The sequence below is a fragment of the Micropterus salmoides genome, unplaced genomic scaffold (genome assembly GCF_014851395.1).
Source record: "Micropterus salmoides isolate LMB-PRFRI ecotype aquatic unplaced genomic scaffold, ASM1485139v1 Ms_hic_scaffold_10, whole genome shotgun sequence".
Classification (NCBI taxonomy): Eukaryota; Metazoa; Chordata; class Actinopteri; order Centrarchiformes; family Centrarchidae; genus Micropterus; species Micropterus salmoides.
The window spans coordinates 24,026,914-24,047,643 of record NW_024040041.1 but is presented as its reverse complement, the minus strand read 5'-3'; the positions used below and the strand labels follow the sequence as shown (position 1 = coordinate 24,047,643).

Genomic DNA, 20,730 nt, shown 5'->3' with positions numbered 1-20,730 from the left:
GTTCAAGGAAGTCCTCACCTGAATTGAGTGGTAAGCAAATTCATAAAGCTACAAGAGGGAAATAATTAAACCTAAAAGCGTTTCATCTTCCACAAAAATGGGACCATTGATATATTTTTTTTTTCACTCAACCTCTTCTCATTTGTACTCTATGATCAGAGGAGTCTTTGTTTGGCAGGAAAAAAAGAAGGGGACGAAAGATGTGGGGAAGAGACAGGCAGGCTCATTATCGCCAGAAGCAGACATTCCGAGAATAAAAGTCATGTGACCTGTGTGGGCACACGTCTTATATTTTCTGGTGTGTGAAGACTCTTTGATTTGCTCTCACTTTCATATCGTAATGAACCATTCGGTCTCTCATGCTCCTATAACACTCCAGCATGTAGTGTGCTCAGCAGTTCTTCTTCCCTTCCCTGCCTGTAGTGTTGTCTGCTGGTCCCTGTGACCTGCTTCTGACCAGCGCTCATTTGAAGGATCATTCGCTTGTTCTGCTTGACGATCACCGGAGCGCTCATCTCAAGCTGCTGTGCGGTGTATTAATGAGCCAGTCCTGGGTCTTTCTGGCTCGTTGGAATCATCCATCAGCATAAATCCCCTTTAACAAGAGTGAAGAGTTTCAGCCCATCAACATGAAGGTGCTCATAGATCACAGGCTTCAACACCCCTTGGTGAAAAAATGAAAGATTCATTCATAATGCTCTTTCTTGGGGAATAAGTCACAGCAGTGAGCACATCACACATTTAGCTACATGAGAAAGTCTTACTACTGAATACAAATAAGTAAATTAATATAGTATTAATAGTCATATTTCATATTCAAATACATTTTGAAATTTCATTTGCTAGGTGTATTTCCTCCTGAGACCCTGCTGGTCACTGTCCATGCTAGCTAGTTTGATCCGACCTCCAAAGCAGCTTTATGTGAATTATACCAGCTATTTGATCTTTAATCTCTGTGCAGATCTAATTTTAGAGCCCACTGTAGATGCTCTGTTCTTCATTGCTGATCACCCATATCCAATTAGACACTGAATTTGACAAAAGCTGAGGAACTTTTGGCGTTTCTTCTCCTCAAATACTTTAAACTCCAAGCCTTAGTCATGCTCTGCTGACAGCTGATTAAAGCGCTCTATGTGCCATGTCCAGGGATAGAGGGTCTCCATTGCTAAACTTTGCTGAAAGGATGGCAGGCAGGGTGTTTATGTCCAAAAAGCAATCCTTTTTACAGTGAAGGGGGATTTTTAAAAATGTCATGAAATGAAAGTAATATTTCTGGCTTGTATTCCACCTCGACTATGGACATGATCTTTTGTCTTTTCACAATGTTGCTCTTCCAGGGAAGAAAACCACAAACATTATAAACAAATGTATTTGGGGATTAGGTTGACCTTTTTTTTACTCATTATTATCTAGCTGTTATGCTGTGTCCCCTAAAATATTTGTTTGTTCAGGATCAACATAAACCCTTGGGTAAAGCCCCAGTTCTGTGATCAGTGTACTGCGGCCTGTTTTCTCAACCGTGACATGATGGAGTCTACAGCTCGGAGTTCAGTCTGTGCTGTGTCTGACATTACTCATTATTCCCTACACAAGACACACTCAGTAGGTTTGTCGATAGAGAGAAGGGAGGTTTGGATATTTATTTATGATTTTAAGCTGCAAATTATGCTCAGAGGCGAGCCTACATTAGTGCTGGGTGTGGTAGCAAGAGATGAAACAAGATATCATATGATTCATGCTGTGTGCTGACTGAGCTGTTGTTTTCAAACTGAGAGCTTCAAAGCTCGCTTTAGGATTACAAGTCTGGTCTTGTCTTAAATGTCTCTGAAAAGTCTCAAGGTTGGATGGATTTCAAGACATCTCTGCTGACTCTGCCCCAAAGCAGACCAAATACATTTTTAGCCATGCTAGCAGCATGGTTCTAGAGATGGCAATGTCTGTGGGTTGGTCATTCAGCCCTTCACTTTGGTCCAGACTGAAATATCTTAACATGTATTGAGCAGATTGCCATGACAGTTTGGACAGACGTTCATGGTCCCCAGAGGATTAATCCCACTGACTCTGGTGAGCCAATGATTTTTCCTCAAGCATCACAAGCAAGCTGACATTTTTATCTTTTTAGTGAAATGTCTCAACAACTATTGGATGGATTGAATGCCCGAAACCTCTGAAATATCTCGACACTTTTTGCACAGTTCCCAGATGGTGTATCCTATTTTGCTTTGATAATCCCCCATCTGTACAAATAGCACATTCTTCAAGTCAACATTTAAATTTGTTCAGCACTTGCTTTATGACTAAATACTTAATTATTACTTAATTATTACCATCAGCCTCGCACTGCACTTTGTGTTTACGGCTAATTAGTAAATGTTAGCATGCTTATCCACTAGACTAAAATGCATGTTGGCATGCTGATGTTTGCATTTAGCTCAAAGCAACACAGTGCCAAAGTACAGAGCTGCTTGTCTTGTCTTGTTAAATTTAAGAATGTGGCTGTGTCCCAAATCACTCCCTCATTCACTCATTCACCATTGTCTATTGAAAGACAGTTTATTCAATAGTGAGTAGTAAAATGAGATTTCGGACAGTTAGTAATAATCACTGACAGGTGCAGAGTCGCACAGTGGTAATTTTTGCATTGTGGGATCGTTAACACAAAGTAGTATGTATGCCATCGACGTTACTTTTTTTCGTTACCATTGTGGAATTTGTTTTGAGGGTACCATATATTGGATATGTTTACACACAGAATTGGTTTTATTAAATTAAATGGTGGACAGTTAATATACTGCATACACTAGTAGATCGGGAGTAATATTGGAGAGTGGACACAGTTTTTAATCACCTTTTATTACCTAGCCAATGGTTTCCATAGAAAAACTGACTAGCTGAGACTTGAAACCTGTTTGAGATAGGAAAATCCATCACAGCAAACAGCATTTCTACTTTTTGGCCAAGCATTTTCACAATTAACCAGCAAATGACAACCAACATGGAACATCCATACATAAGTGTCATTTACACTGGCGATGCTGGGGACATGTCCCCACCGCATTTTGAAATGGCTGATTTTGTCCCCATCATTTTTGAGAAGCATTTGTTAAAAATGTTCTGAAAAAGTAGCTTGCATCAAGAAATGTTAACAAATAAAATGTTTTGAGAAAGTTTTATTTGCACTACAAGAAAACATGCAATGGAATTTAAATATAGAATTATAGCTGCAAACAGCACTCGGCGGGCCCTCGCATGTGTAGCACATCGAGGTGTGAGGTGGCCGCATTGCAGATTCTGGAGCATTGCCGGTGCAGCTGTGAATTTGCCACGCGCTTCGGACGCTGCCAAAGGTGTAAAACGTCATTTCCTGTGTCCCCTTTGTGGCGCTACAGAGCACTTGGCGCTACAATAACTGAATATTGCCATGTAGATGTGTTCGGGGCGGAACTGTTATCAAGTACATAAATTTTGGTACAGATTTGAGCTTGTCCAGTGAAGTAGTGACAACTTCCGGTTTCATGGCGAAACATGGAAGTTCGCTGCCACGCCACGGATACACCTTTGAAGGAAAACTCACACACTTTACAACACATCACATCATCACAAAATCAATGTGTTAAGGGTTTTCTGAAATAGTTTTGAAGTAGATATAGCCAACCTGCAAGAAGTGCTTCATCACAGCATAAAGGTAGTCACTTCCTGTTGCCAGCAGGTGGCGCTTTGACTATAAGTGAATACTGGCTTGTAGACGTGCTCAGGGCGGGACTCTTAGCAATCATAAAAGGTTTGGTGCACATGTGAGCATGTACACTGAAGTTACAACAACTTCCTCTTTCATGGCGAATCATATATATTGGACGCCACATCACACCACAGGCATGCCATTACATGAAAACTCCCCATTTGTAAAAATGGGATTAGTCAGTGGGATTAGTCTGCACAGCAAAAATCTGAAGTCAGTGGGACTAATTATCTAGGAGGAGTTCGATAAAGTATGGAATGTGTAAATCATCCAAAAATTACCATAAAATTAAAAATGGCCGACTTCCTGTTGGCTTTAGGGCATCGTTTCAAGAGGCTTTTTGGTACATCTGGACATGATACATATGCAACAGAAATTTCATATATGTAGGTGAAATGTGCGGGCGGGGCTGCTTTGTTGAAGGTCACTTCCTGTTGTCTGCAGGTGGCGCTATGACTATGGGGGAATGTTGGCATGTGCATGTGTTCAGGGCAGGGACTCTCATTAAACGTGTAAAATTTGGTACAGATTTGAGCATGTATGCTATACATGTGAGCATGTATATTGAAGTTAACTTCCTGTTTCTTGGCGAATCGTCTATTTCCGATGTCACACCACAGGCACGCTCGTGGACGAAAACTCACCGTTTGTACAACTTTTAATCTGCAATGGGTTTAGACTGCACACTTCAAAAAATTTGAAGTTGATCAGACTGACTCCCTAGGAGGAGTTCGTTAAAGTACAAAGTGTGTAAATCGCCAAAAATGACCATTAAATCCAAAATGGACGACTTCCTGTTGGGTGTGGGGCATTTTTGTATGTTTGGACATGATACACGTACCATAGATATTTCGTACACGTAGGGGAAACTTTGGCCGGGGGCTGATTATGTGCCAAGTTTGGTGGGTTTTTGAGCATGTTTAGGCCCCCAAATATGAGATTACTTTGCAGAAAAATAATTCCTTCAGTTCCAATAGGGACCTCGCATGTTTCATGCTCAGGCCATAGTTACCTACTTTGCTTTACATTTGTAATGCAGGTTTTACTGACATTTAGCTCATTTAGATGTGGTAACTTTGACTGTATTTTGTTGTCTCTGACTTCCTCTGTCATAACTCATTTAAGATGACAACACATCTGATCAAACAGCACAGCTGTTGTCATTAACCTGTTCGTTTTGTCTGATGCTGTGTTGGCCAACATTGTTTTTATGAGCCATGATGAAATTAATATTCCTTCCGTTTTCTGACAAAACTTGAAAAATCTGTAAATTAAAAACTATATTGTTAATTCCACAGTGCACCTGCAAGTTGTTTTTTTATTGTAAAATGTCTCGCTTCTAAGGGCCCCGTATCAAGATTGTTTATGTTTTTAAAAAATTACTGTTGGCCAATAATATCCACATCAGTGTTACCCTCAAAAATCCAGTATCGATCCTGCTATGCCACATTCACAAGTAAACTTAACTCTTCAGAAATGTAAACTAAGCTCTTAGGGCAAAATAGACCCAGCTCATAAAGACAATGGGGGAAAAGAGTGGTGAGCAAGACGTTTATGTCACAGAGCTAATTGACATTATCACACCGGCTGAACGTGAGGCAGCTGGATCAAGTGGTCAGTTACCGTTAGAAGCCTTCAAGTGTTTCTGGCCAGAAGTCATAATAAAGATGCTGAGTGTATAATGGATGTGCACCCTTAACTTTATTTCACAGTACTTTGTCTGAAAGCAGATAACATAGTATTAAGAAATAAAAAACACATTTTGTGCTCTTGTTTGTTTTGATGCACTTGAACAACAACTGCTGATCTCTCTAAATGTTTTATCAACACTTTAAACTCTTATTAGACACAGAAGTGCTACAATATGCAGTATAAAAACATGTTGCTAAATAGCTAAATGAACTAGAAACCTGACAGCTCTCAGAAGATACTGAAATGCTTTTATAAAAATAACAACAAATGGAGACAGTATTAACACTGACATAAAACAAAAGAAAATTTACACTTGTACACATATCCCAAAATCTTAAGGCGGTTGAAATATTAAGTCAGACAACCAAGTTAACACTTAATGAAGTGCTTACATAACACATCAGGCTCATGAATGCTTCATTTCACATTAATGAATAATAATGGCGTCATGACACAGTTACATGAAATGGATGCAGCTTTATGACACAGAAAAATACAAATGGGCAAACTAGTGCCTGCAGTTATACTTACATACTCAGTGTCTAATGGAACAAATAAGAGTCGATAAAAAAAAAGTCACCAGAGAAATTAATTCCCTCGGGTCAGCTCTGCTATCAGATTGCAGACTCTGGTCCTCACCCAAACACACAGTACACAGAGTATGCCTGCCCTGCTTTCTTGTTTTCCATTCATAGATACTGAAGTGTTTAAAATGAATTTCCACTCAAAGGGACTGCTGTTGGTATGCACTTTTTTGAGTGTGCAAAATATGCCATTTGAGCTAAACTGAAGTTACATAAAATGCAGCAAGAAACAAAATGGAAAAGAATAGTTTGCTTTGTTTAAGCACCAACAATTCAAAGTTGTATTAGGATTGTAGCTTCATCCAACATAATAATAAAGTGCTAATTGGTTTTATTTGAATTTATGAATTGAGGACCAGAATAACTGTGTTTCCCATCCACCTCTGTATGCATATTTTCAATGCATACATACAGACAGACAAAACCTGAGTGAAAATTACAAAAATAAATATCTCAAAGAAGTTTTTATGCTGGGCTGCGGTGGAAAGGTTGGTGTGTTTTAAAGAAAGCAAAATACAGTGGCTCTTTTAATTATCTTGTTGCACCCTCTTCTGCAATGGTTTCTTTAGACCAGAGAATTTAGGTTAAAGTTTTGTGCTAAATTTGGATGGAATTTTGATTAACAACAGCAGGAAGGGAAAGAAAGAAAGAAGACCTGCTGATACTGATACTGAAATTCTTTTGTTTCCTTAAATTGAAACGGATTATCATAATTAAGATCACAGTTGTATAATGTATATAATAACAGTCTTTTGGGTGTTTTTTGCCTTTATTGAAGATAGACAGGAAATGTGATGGAGAGAGAGGGGAGGACATGCAGCAAATGAGCCGAAGGTCGGATTCGAACCTGTGCCGCTGCGGTAACCGCAGAGTGGGCTAACCAACGACCTCCCCTAGAAATGACTGGTGTGAGGCTCACCTGCTGAAACTTAGAGTTCTCTGCTTTTTAATAAACTCATATCCTACATTGAGAGTACATTTACAGTTACATTCATGAATATGTAATGAATCATCATGAGCCTGTTTGGATTAAGTTATATAAACATCTTACAAAGAAAAAGCATTAAGTCTTATATTTACTCAAAAAACAAAAAATCATGATATACAAATTCACAGCCAGTAAGTCAGAGGATTCAGTTTCACATTCTCAAATTTTACTCTAGCATGTTGATATTCGTCTGGTACGTAGCTTTCATAATATACAAAAAGATTGAACAGCCTAGCAGGTAAAAACAAAATGAAACCTTTCTGCAAGCAACAAGGCCCATCCAAATACCAAACCACTTTCCTGCATTTATCGGATCAGACATAATGCAATATAATACACTGGAAGAAATATAGAAGCAATTAATAGCATTAAATAAATATTTCCTTACATAAAAGCTGCCATAGACAGATCAGAATATGTATCTGTTACATTCATCCATCGGGCTCTCCTGCAGGGAAGAATAGCTGTCTGTACCTAAACAACAGGTGACAAAGTACAGCTGCCTTCCCTTTGAAATGTTAGTGATTAATAGTAGGCTTTTAATATCCTGGATGCGGATATTATTGTTTCCCAATGTTTTCATTTTTGAAAGATAACTGATACAATAAAAAAGAAAGAAAGTCAACATGGACCTGCTGCTCTATGTTCATACGATTTCCAGACTGTGCAGAAATATTGTAAACATTTCAGCTTTTTCTACTTTGGTACTAAAGATACAAATGATGGTTTATGAAACTGATGACTGAGACCTTCATTACAGCATGTAATATACTGCATCTTGCCTGTATGAAGTCTATCAGATTCCATCCAGTGAATACTGCTTTGTGTGATTAAGGGGACATAAAAACTGAATCCGTCTGTATCTTGTAAATGCATGTAAAAGCTTAAAAAAAATTTAAAAAACAGGCGGTGAAGGTTAAAATGACAAATGATCTGACAGGTTTAAAGATGGACATGCTGTTCTTCAGCCACAAGTTATTCTAAATGAACAGCGCTCCGTTTGATAAACCTGGATAATCCACTAATACTTTTCCATTTACACAGCAAACATTGCAAATATAGAAACCCATATCTGTACATAGTTTTACTGAATTAAATATATGCAGGTAGGGAAGAAAAAAAGTTCTTTTTGAATGAAGGGTCCAAGTAGTTCCTCAAAAAAATATTGAGGTTTCAGTTGACATATCTTCATATAATAGTTTCATATTACACAACAGCAAATCCACTGTCACAGGACTTGGCCATGCGATACCCAAAAACCTATAATCCATTGTAACATATATTATTAATTTGTAATATATATTTTACCTTTAATAGATAAAAGTTTTCCCAATGAATGATTTACATAATAAGACAAATTTAAAGAATCTTGACCCCATTTTCCTCACAGTTAAAAGAGAACGTGATACATATGAGGGAGTAGTTGATTATAATATGGAAGTATCCATTGATTCAATTGTCAGACAAGGTTCTTGTGTCATTTCTGCAATGTGTGGTCCATTTTTAAAAACACCTAAAGAGGTTATGATTTATGTTGGGCTGATACACCTTTCCAGTAGTCTAAAATATCATGCAAGTCCTCATCCTTTGCAAACTGGACTTTCTTACGCAGTGCATGGCCTGCAGCCATGTACTCGTCATCTTTGTGCCGTTTCCGGTGGAGTTTAAATCGCTCCCAGATACTGTGTGATGGTTTGCAGTAGTATTCGGGACTGGAGGAGTAGCTTAGATTGTGATACTGAGATGGCAGCTGGGAATATGCTAAGTCTCTGGAGCGGGAGTGAGTAAGAGGCTCCAACATGGAGGACTTGTGGCCATCAGGTCCTTCAAGCTCCTCTATCTGAGCATCAGGATATGAGTGCCGGTGGTCACTGTATTGACGCATCTTCTCAGCCTCAGCCCTCAGGATGGCGGCAGCAGGTGTTACTGTGAGGAGAGTCTCTCCTGTTGGGGAGGCTTTCTCTATGTACTTGGATTCAGAGCGATAAGGCCTGGGGCTTCGCATGGGCCCTCCTGTGGCAGTGCTGGGCCTCTTTGGCGAGACATCAGAGGTCCGATGCCTCTGCAGAGAATGGTGGTAGCTGTCCTTATACACTGGGGACAGAAGGCCAGATTTACTCTGTGGGTGTTCTGATATTAGTACGAGCTGGGGCTCTGCAGTGGACACTGCTCCAGATTTCACCCCTTGGAAAGAGGTGGATTCTGACTTTAGAGCGTCTATACAGTTGTTAATTATCTGATTGACTTTATCCACCTCTTTGGCAATGGTGGAAATCTCTGCCACCGACCCCTGGCTATTTCCAGCCATTCCTATGTCACACTCTCTGCGTTCATGGTGGTCCACGCTTCGCACATCCATGTAATTGCCTTTCATCATTTTAGGTGTATCACTTATCTCTTGAAATTTGTACTGCTCCATTTCACCTGCAGATGGTAAATACGGCATACGTGCCATGCTCTCTCCGGCCAACAGCTGTTTCTGTGACATTCGAGAAATAGTCCCTCCCTCCAGTTCTTGTCCATATTTGAGTTCCATTATATTTTTCTTCAGGCTACCTGCTTTTTTGTGCTTTTCATCTTGCTGACGCTTTCTTCGCAAGCAATAGTAGACCACACCTAGAAAAATAACCATGCTAAAGAGGCAGCCTAAAATTGTCATAATGTAGTGAGTAGCAGTTGCATTGTTTACAACTCTATCCTTTCCATTCCAAGGGCCAGTAGTGATTGTCAGACAAGTGTGGTTGTGTCTGAGAGAATTACGTATCGAAGCAACACAGTATGTGTAGTTAGTGTGGGGTTTAAGGTTTTTTAGTTCAATGTCCTCCTTTATATCTTTCAGGTTTTGAATATCTGTGAAAAAGCTGTTGTTGTACAGAACCAGGATGTACATCTTCTTGTATGGATGAGGAATCTGAACTGTGATGGTGGCACCTGTATTCGATACTTGCTTCAGTTTCATCAGGGGGTTTACTTCCACATCATTGTACGTTGTACTGATAGTAATGTCTTCTGGTTCTGTGCCTGAGGGACAATCTTCCAGCCCACAAAGTGTCAAGTCCGGTGGGGGTGTTGTGGGCTCAGTGGGTACAGGAATAAATGGTGTCACATAGTCATCAGTGCATACAGTTGTGAGCATGTGAAGCGCATTTCGATATGTTGGATTGTTAGGATTCTGGCTCAGTAAACTATAACCAGAGACGCCAGGTGGGGAGTCGCAGACCATCCGCTCATTCGTCCTGTTAGGGAAAACTGAGAGCCATTTGACAAAACCAAGTAATTCACACGAGCAGTTGAAAGGGTTGGTGTACAGCTCGCAGGTGGTCAGTTTAGTCAAACTGGTAAACGTGGACCCGTCTAACTGCTGTATTCGGTTCATGGAGAGGTCAATGTTCTCAATGTTGGGGCATTCCCAAAAGGCATTGGGTGTCACAGTCTCAATCAGGTTTGCCTGGAGGTAGAGGTACTGCAGCTTTCCTAAACCCCGGAGGATCCCCTCTGTCAGGTTCCGCAACTTGTTGAAGCCCATTTGAAGGACTTGTAAGTTAAACTGAGCAGAAAAGGCGCCATCCTCTATGTAGGAGATTTCATTCTTTGTCAGGTTCAGGTAGGTCAAGTTGGCAAAGCGACTAAGGGCAGAATATTGGATACTTTTGATTTTGTTTTCATTCAGACGAAGGTCCACAATGGTGCTGTTGATATGCTGTGGGATGGCCTCATAAGGTGGTTGGTTTTGGCTGCAAATTGCAAGCCACACAAAGCCCTTTTCACCCTCAATTAACCAGCAGTCTCCACTGACTTTGCCAATATGAGTCAAATATACAATGGCTACAGACCAAAACAAGGCACTCGTCACCATGCCTAAGCTGCAGGCCATTGGTGCTTCTCTTAGAGTCATGTGCTGCTCCAAAACAAATGAGAGGAGGGTGATACCGCTGTGATTTCAGTACAGCCAAGACGATCCTGTTGGAAAATCAGCTGGATGTTCAACTGTTCTCAGGGCCAGAAAAAAGCCTTTTATTTGTCTCCTCTTCATTGATGGCTGGTTTGTCCCCATGTACCAATCAGAAAAATGTTGAGTATCTGCCCTTATACTGAGTTTCTGTCATTGAGGTTTGTCTGCAGCGAGCCTGTGGTGATGCTTAAAAGAGATTTCACAACCTCAGGTTGGCTTGTGCTTTTCTCCTTAAAGGTTACCATCATTAAATGATCTCATCTTATTGTTTCTGCCACTGTCCTTTCTGCATCTCCCTCATGTGCACGGAGGAATAACCTGCAATATAAAGAAAAGAACACATAGCTGACATTAATTACATTATATCAAAACAAGAAATGTACTTATAAATGCATATGGTGGTATTGAAATGTTAGACTCAAAGCCTAGGATTCATGTTTACTGCAGGCTCTCCTTGGTCATGCCCCACTAATTCTTTTGTACACAATTTAAGATGTGTTTGCAGTCCCTGTAGCAGACTGCAATTTAAGGAAGCTGTTGGCCAATTACCACTTGACAGGTTGGGAAAAACAGGGTCCCTGTTTGCACACCATTAATCTCAGGACTGTGAGATGCAACTGAGGGAGGCCAATGTTAAGAAGCTGCATTAAATCAATTATCCAACACGACATGTAATGGCACTTTGGATCAATGTAAGGATTTTCCTCTGAAAACATTCATGCATAAATTAAAATCATTTTGAGCAAGGGAAAGGAGGGAAATTGTGCTGAAGGTGTGATTACTGGGTCGCGCTAAATTAAATTAAGATCTTTTGCAAAGGGAGACAAGCCATGGTTGTACAAATTGGAACAACAGCCCTTTCTGCCTAATCTGCTGTAGCGGCCACTGCAGAAAAAAAATCCCCAAATAATTATTTTCTTTTTTTCATGCTTTTTAATCTTATGTCTCAAATACAAATTGCAGTATATGATATCCGTACAAGCACTTGGTTTGCTTTCAAATACTCCATATGGTTTTACTGTTTGTGCAGTTTCATAGAATAACACAATACCAGTTAATGGACTTCTAAATGGTTGGAATAGGCCACCGGATAATGTTAAATGCTACTAAAAGTGGAGTAGAGAAGAGTCAAAGTCAGCAAACTGACTCTTTCATGTCAATTGCAGAACAGTATTTATCAAAAGTTTGCAAACATTAGCGAACATTTGCCACCATAAACTACTGCTCCTAAGTATTAAGGCTGCAGCAAATAAAAGTGTATTGAAGTTAGCAGGGGTGTGTGTTAATGCTTATGTGTTAAACTTTTAATTTGTGAAAGAATGACTTTGCTATTTGTCTGTCAAAATCTACATAGTGTTGCTTTAAAGTGTAGAAATAAGAGATTAGATCTCCTTTCAGTAGATGGATTCAGAGCGCAACCTCACTATTACAACGCCAAGTCACTCATTATTACAGCCTTCATTGCAGCATTTAATTGTGGAAGGGTCAATGAAATGCTGCTGACAGGGAAATAAAAAAAAAACATGCTGCTTGCTGCACAGTTATGAAGTAGTGGTTGAATGACCGGCCACCAGTAATAATATGTATTTTGAAGCAATTTGTTGAAATTGATTTTAGCATGCAGCAAAGAGGATGTTTATACTCAATTACAGGTTGAATGATGTCCGTGTAGAAACAGAAGGTGCTTTTGTGTGTTATAGAGCATGACTCTACACAACAGGGACAGTCACTGTAAGACTAGAATAAATGTGACAGTTTATGGCAGATAGAATATACTTCAAGTTGAAATCGGCCATCGTTGCCCCAAAGACCATTCCTGCTGTCATTTGACCTTTCTCTGAGTTTATCACATTGCAATCACATGAGTATTGTGGTTTTCCTCATCACACATCAAGTTGGGGATACAAGTGTGTGCACTTAAACATAATCACTGATTTTGTCTCCTTTGTTTGACCCTAAACGAAATGGGACTTTGGATGATTCTGCAAAAACCCCCAACACAATTAAAAAATCTTCCTTTCTACAATATCCGTGCATGGCAACTACAGTATAGTTAATATTGGGGAACGGTCGTGGTAATTTAACTATGGTTAAGATTTAGTTGAGGAAAATAAAACACATGCAGAACAGGGAACTGAACCTAAACTGTGAGATGTTGCGTATATGAATGTATATGATCCCTAGGTTTCCTCTGTCCACCTAATAGGAATTCAATCCCAAATTCTGCTTGCAGTGAGATGGCACTGCTAACCACTGAGCCACTCTATCACCCAATAACAAATCCCTCTGCTTTTCACATTTAATATTCCCAAACAAATCCTAAAACATGACAAAAGCCTACAGTACATAAGAACTGCATGCTTCATGTTACAGTAAAACTACATGAGAGCTTTAACAGAATAATAACTAATAACAGAATGATTCAACCTCATGCTATTGGGAGAAAAAAAGAGCAGGAAAAAATATCCCAACCCTGAATCATCTCCAACACTAAATACTGTGTGCTGATAAACAGATACACTGGCACATTGGTATTGTAATCTCAGGCTTTGTATGTTTCACATAGATTTGGGTTGGCCTAGAGGGTGAGATTATATGTGAATCTATAGCTCATAGTTTAGCCTATTTGTGCTTTATATTCCACAAATTTACTGTAAATGAGGAAGCTGACAAGTCTTCATTGCCAATTCACTATTTCTGCTTTCCCATTCCCACTCTTTACCAAATGTGGTAGTACAGCAAGCTGCTTTGCTACAGTGTGTGTGTGTTTGGCGTATGTAAAAGCCACTTTCAGTCAGCTCTAATATTTTGTTCAGTGGCAGTCAGCATGAAGATTTTATTGCAATGTGAGTATAACAAAAAACTGAGGGCGGACTGACCCTGTCACTGAACTTTAGTCCTGTGCAAGTACAGCTTTCTGAAAGGCTGTGTCCATACACACTTAAAAGTGCACGGCCCCATTTTTGTTCAAAGGCACATAAAAGACAACACTTTAAAACACAAATGGAGGGCAATTCTGGCGCATAGAAACCGTTTTTAATTGCATTCTGTAATCGGGCTGAGATGACTAAGTAAAAGCACTGGTCAGCTTTTCAAGTACAGATAAAGAGGGGAAATAAATGCAGTGGTGGAGGACACGGCAAAATAATGCCAAAGGCTGCCATTACAAAACCATGTTCATGATGACAAAGGAGCATCGGCAGAGGAGCATTGAAGAAAAGAACCCTCTCAAACCCCCTGAGAGGAGAGAGGGTCCAAATCAAATGTTCCATGAAATGAATATGGAAAATACAGCTCTGCAGAATATCTGGCAAGGTAAAGGATATCTTAAAGAAAAACGGTGTGTTGTTGTTATTCTCCAGTTTCTGACCTTTATCACAAATACCGCACGGCAGAGACTGAGCTCATCTGACCTGACCTCCGCCTGCTCACAGCGTGGCACTGGTGCAAGATCTTTTAGCGGCTAAGTGGAAGTTTAAGTTAAAGCTGGGAAGTCGCCCCTCATTTAGAATTCAATGGCAGTGGGGTTTTTTCGACATTGACTCACTCTAGTGAGCCTCCAACTAATTCACTGCCTTGCTGCTGAAAACCATGCATAAATTACAGCCAGGCTTGTTCCCCTTGTTAGAGTAAACACAAATACACAATCATGCATACACTGATATTTTATACTGTAGCTTTTGCATGACATGATTTTGCTTTCAAACACTATATCTAACTTCCAATGAATCCACAGCATATGCCAACAAAAACAAAGCCGGGGGTGTTGAGTTGTTTGGGGATAAACAAAGCAACCAACTACAATAAAATACATTTTTAGTGCTTTGATTTCATGCAAATCTCATCACACTGTATATTCAGAACTTCAATTGAGCCTAAGGCATCCAGCCTTGTATGTTGCCTTATAAGAGCTTAGGTCTATTCGCCACCACAGACCCACTTTCCATAATGGCAGCAATCTGTATGGTCCAGTGCTAGCCCTGAGTGCAGCAGGCCAGAACACCCAAGGCATCAGAGCTGAGTATATTCCCCTATCAGACACAGGCAGCCATTCCACAGTCTCTTTTCCATTTTGGCTATATGCGGGGTAATGAAGGCTTTTCTTTTTCTTTTCCTCTTCTGTGGAAAACCTATTGAAACCCTGCTGTTGAGGAATGATTCGAACACAGTCTTGTAAATTTCTGCTCCAGTTGCTCAGGGCCTCTTCATACTTCACTTCTACTCAGTAAATCATTGGTTCTGTTTTATGAAAGAAAACTACACAGTCATGAAATTCCTGGAAAAGTTTTGAAACTTTTTTTCCAGGCCTGGAAAGGGTTTTTAATTAACAGAATGTTTTGTAAAAAAATTTAATACATTATTTTGGCCATTGTATTGGAGTAGGTGATAGTAGGTGATAGTGACATGTTGGATAGAACTTTTAAGGGGAAGCTTGCACTTGCAGTGCTTCCCTGTGTCTGGCTGGAGTCTTTTAACGTGACGCAAAGAAACTTCTTCTCTCACACAGCCTCAGGAGTGCTGCTCAGCCACAAGAGCCAGTGCTTCAAGGCAAACTTTGACAGAAGCTCGTATATTATATGCAAACCCACCAGACTGCACCTCTCCACCCTCTCTGGCTATCTCAGCCTCTCAGTCCCTTTCGGTTTGCCAGTGTGTCTGTCCAAACAATTTAACCATGCATACTAAACGAATATTTCTCTGTTCTATCTTCAAGTGTCTACAAAAGTATGATATCAAAGGATCTGTTTTTACAGTTTGAGGCCTTGCTTTTTCTTGTTTTGCCACCTTGCTCCCTATCTTGTGCTTTGTGACGGTGAAGGTGTCTCAGTCTCTGAGGACCCTCCTCATCCATACCAATGACTGCCCTTTATTTGATGTCATTGAAAATGCATGCAGTTCTTGCTGGGAAGAATGAAAAAATGTAAAGATGGGAAACCAGAAGTGGAGAATCAATTGAGTTGAAATGGAACTACTTCTCTTGGGGAAGGAAAACATTGTGCTCATTGAGGTACTGAATTGCTTTGGAGAGAGGGAGAATAAGGGCACATATGCTTGGGTTATATCAGAGGATATTAAACTCATACATTAATTACTCAAGGAATATTGCCTGGGAAAGAATTGATGGTACTGTCTTCATTGAGCACTGTTTGCTAAAGGTTCAGCACTTTTTATGGCTTCAGTGATATACTTATTGGATTTGGTGTGTCTTTTTATGCAGACAGGAGTTCGGCAGATGGAGTTTTTAGTTAGTATAACCATCTCTTCTGTGAGGAGTATTGTATGCCACCCTATGCACTGAATTCATTTGTTTTCCAGACAAAGCCTTTTATTGCAACATGACAATTGGATTTGCTTCTTCATAGAAAATGGAGCCAGAAGGAGCTTTTAGCACATTTTTTTTTTATTTCAATATGGCCTCCTAAGGCTGAGATAAAGTGATAAATGTAGTGATAAGGTGCTGTATTTCAGGTTACATAATATATGGGATTTGAACACTTGAAATTTTAGATTACTTGAACATTTCACGGAATTTAACATACATTTGAACATGCAATAACAGGAAACAAGCTGTAAATACAACAACACCTTTTAAGTTGATATGGCGAATTTGTTAGAAAACAGTTGCCTATTTGCACATCTAGACGTTAGAAATATCTGGCTCTTTAGCTGCTAAATGCTTCACTATGTTCACCAGCCAGTCACTAAATGTGTCTGTCTGTTGTGTGGTGCTGGGCAAGTAACATACAGTAGGTTTTTAGAGCTTTATCGCTGAAAAATGCTGCTCGCTGCAGTTGAACACGACGATAAGAGAGTGAGTGTGAACCAAAACAGTAAAGCTTTGCTTACTTATGTGACAGTTAAACAATGTGCTGAAACTCACTATAAAGCTCAATGAAACTGGAAGGAAGTGCAGATTCAGGTGTCTTTTGATATAAGCTTAATTTCTTGAAGTGCATGTTCTCAGTTCCAACAGAAGGGAAGATATCAAGCAAAATGAGCACTAGTTCCTAACGTTGGCTTCGCTAACTGCACAAACACAACTAATATGTCCTGTCTCTGCCTTTTCCTGTACAAAACAGTTTTTGTAGTTTGTATTATCTCATCACACATTTTAAACCATTTTGATATTGTTTTGATGAACTTTGATGTAGAAAATTGCTTTGGTCGAAAAACTCAATTCAATTCATTTTCGTGCTCACTGCAATGGAGTCTTGCTAGCTCCAATGTGTAAACAATGAGACAAAAATTGCCTTACTGTCAATATTTTTATTTATCGTCACTGATGTAGCTCCTTCACATTGTGCCTTAACAAAACTCTTTACTTAAGGTTTGTGTTAATGCAATAAGAATAAGCATTTTTGAGTGAGTGAGTGAGTGTTATGGTTAATGTAGTTAATTTAATCTTTACGGTCACTCAACCACTCAAGGACATTTGCCTACAGTCATGTTGTAATATTGATTGCAGCAACAAATTTGGTTGATGTTAAATAACCATAGGTGTTTTTAAAATGTGTGTTTTGTTCTAAATAGTTTGTAAATGTATTTATGCTGTATGTATGTAAATGCTCTGTATTTGTATATCACCTTTCTAGTCTTTTTCGACCAATCAAAGCGCTTTTACACTACATTTGCATTCACCATTCACACACATTATACACTGAGCCTGAGTGCTCAAAACAGAAACTAAAATTCACACAGATTCATACACTGGCGGAACAGCCGCCAATTCGGGGTTCAGTATCTTGCCCAAGGACACTCCAGCATGCAGCAGCCAGGGATTGAACTGCCGACCATTCGATTGACGGATAACCCGCTCTATCTCCTGAGCCACAGATGCCCTGTTATGCAGTAAAATAGTTGACAGGCTGGCTAGCGTTAAAACCCACTGAAACTACATTTTGGCTGGTTGTGGTACACATTTGTTTATGACTTTTACTAAACTAATACTAAACAACTATTTCTGTTTAACTGAACAGCAGACTTGAGTATTTAGTCAGTCATCTCAGTGGCTTTAATATGTGAACACCTCATGTGTTGCAATGGTGATTTGTGAAATTTGTTAGTGAAAGATTATTGTGAACATTTCTTTTAAGACGAAAAGAGATAAATTGTGTCATAAGTCATGGAACTACCTGCTGAACTAACGTTGCCTTTTTCTTCACATATCATCTATTCACAGGTAGCTCATGCTGGAGGCCTGTGACATTACTATTATAGTTGAAGGAAAAACAAATCCAAAAAAATACATTTACACCATTATTGTGCAAAATAATGAAAATAATCAAACATTCTAGATTTCTTAAAATGTTGCCGAGATGAATAATGGACAAATGACATCATCTTGCTGCCAATTAGCACTGGTCCCTGCTAATTAGCTGCAAATTAGCATCAGGATAGTAAGTATTGCTGAAGTGTGGGTTGATCTCAATTAATGCCGATGATACATTAGTGCTAAATGTCAAATAACAGGGTGCAAAGATTGGGCAGATACAGATATGAACAGGCATCTTGAATTTGAAACTGCCTCTTGTTCTATTCGAAAGTTACATTCATCCTGCTTACTACTTGGTATTCCACACAGGTGTCATACTTTGTAAAACTTTAAATGACTTACTGCCCTGCCATCTCTTGTAAATTCCCAATATCTCATTCTATTGTTCTTCAGTGTATCAAGAGTCCTTCAGCAGGCTCATGACCTAGTACGATTCAAGCTTAGACGAGAACAAAAAATCTCATTAAAACTAAAAGCTCTACTTTGGGTGACACCTCTTATAAAGATGATAAGCCATGGAGAATGGCGTGGAATCACACTGCACTGATCGGTGAAACCCTGCTGAGGAATTAAAACATCCCGGCACAATAGTTAGTAGTAAACAAGAAAGCAGAAACGTGTGTCCTCTTCCACCTTCCACTGTTCCACCTTCCACTTTCTTTAACATTATTGCTGTGATCTGTATTGTATTCTATAACAAAACCATAACAGTTCAACTCCAGGATGCATACTAAACAGGGGAAAAAAGCAACTGGGCTACAGAGAGCATTTATCAAAGGGACAGGAGCAAAGTAGAGATTAATTTAATTCTGTACGTTTTGAGAGTAAGATGCAACTTGGAATAACACCTGAAGGTTTAAATGCAATTTTCCAGACCATTAACATGACACGTTATTTTGGCCTCCAAGCCAAAGCATCTGCCAGCATTGTCTTTAGCTGCTGACTCATGACATATTGAACTAAAGTGGGAGCTACTCTGCAGACCTGAGTGTGACAGGAAGTTATGGAAAACTCACTATTCAGGTGGATTTCACAGGATTTCTGGGAGCCAATATTTTCACGTTAATAACTTTATCGGTATCTTATATTTAGAAAATGTATGCATTTTCAAAGATGCTGTCAAAATTTGTGATAAAACAGCTTTCTTTATCTTGGTCAGTTATCTTGCCATGCTCAGCCAAGGCTTCCCCACCAATTAACCTTCCAAAAGGGACTGAAGCTAATTCAATTATGCTGTACTGTAGGACTGACACATCAACCTGCCTCAGTGTTCTGATTGACAAGCTGTGAACAGCAGAGCAGCCATTCCCTGTGCTGACTGTTTGTATCTGTCTGACCTGGATAGACTATCTGACACATTTATGAAGAGGACATTATCACTTTGAGATTATCCCCACAAAGAGGGCTGTGAGACGAGTTTAACTTAATTCATCTACATCTTGAAGAGGCAGCTTGGTTTCCAGGGAATTTTGCAATTGTATCTTCTTACTAAGATTCACACAAATTCAGTCAGGGCACTCATGTCAAGTTTAACCATTTACTGCAGCAATATGCATTTTAGTTTGACTGTGAGTTTGACACAGACTGTCCCTATGCTTACAATCCCCCTGACAGAGCCTGAGATACACACTTAATGAACATGTGTAAAAAACTGCAAATACAGGAGGAGGCTGGCAAGGTAGAGGGGTTAGATTTTTGATAGCAGGCAGCAGTGTAACAATGAGGATGCAGAGTTCAGCATTGTTGTGTGGAGACTGCGCCAAATATTAAAATGGACAGCCTATTGTGAGAGATACTACAGGTTGTGGACATGGATTGGAGGATGTAGGGAACACGTGACTATGAAATCACTGGCTGAACTACCGTGATGTACGTCTTTGCATATTTTTAAAATGTATGCCGCACTGGGGGGGGGGGGGCCTTGGAGGGGCCCATAGAGAATGCCTATGTACAGGGTCCAGGATTTTGTGCTACGCCCCTGGTCGCAACCACACACAAAAACATGACTCAACCCATTTCATGAAGTTTTTTGAAACAATAGTAGTTGCCATTGAGAAAAACATCTTCCATGTGTTGTCCATATCATTTTCTCTTCCCAGATTTCAATAATGTTGTAATAACAGCTCACCTGATAAAACATGAACTTACTGCACTCTGTTGCTAGTTGTTGCTCTGTATGGTGCTCTGTATCTGCAATTCTGTATGGGCATTACGTTAAACAGATTATTGGGAGAATGACATTGCAGATGCCAAATAAATTGACAATTAAATCCTCATTGCTGAAAAATGTTTTCTAGGCCCAGACATATAAATTGTGATTTTATTAATACATAGGTTTCACCATGTAGTTAAGTGGCGTATCCTTGCTTTGGGAGGAGCTGATAGCTTAAAATCTCATTGACAGATTCTGGAGAAAGCTCAATATTTGCCAGAGCTGAAAATGTGTCTAAAAATTTGGGCTCTGGGTAAATTGATCAAACTGTAAATTTTCCGAGAAGTCAG

The 20,730-nt window shown here is 39.6% G+C and overlaps 1 protein-coding gene across 1 annotated transcript in view; it reads right to left on the bottom strand.

Annotated features, from left to right (window-relative positions):
• Positions 1-5,436: 5,436 nt before the first annotated feature.
• Positions 5,437-20,730, bottom strand: part of elfn1a (extracellular leucine-rich repeat and fibronectin type III domain containing 1a) — a 77,115-nt gene continuing 61,821 nt past the window's right edge. Inside the window, exon 3 of the mRNA XM_038703933.1 lies at positions 5,437-11,273. Coding sequence (XP_038559861.1) covers positions 8,526-10,898 — 2,373 coding nt within the window. The 5' untranslated portion in view covers positions 10,899-11,273 and the 3' untranslated portion in view covers positions 5,437-8,525. The remainder of the gene's footprint in view (positions 11,274-20,730) is intronic.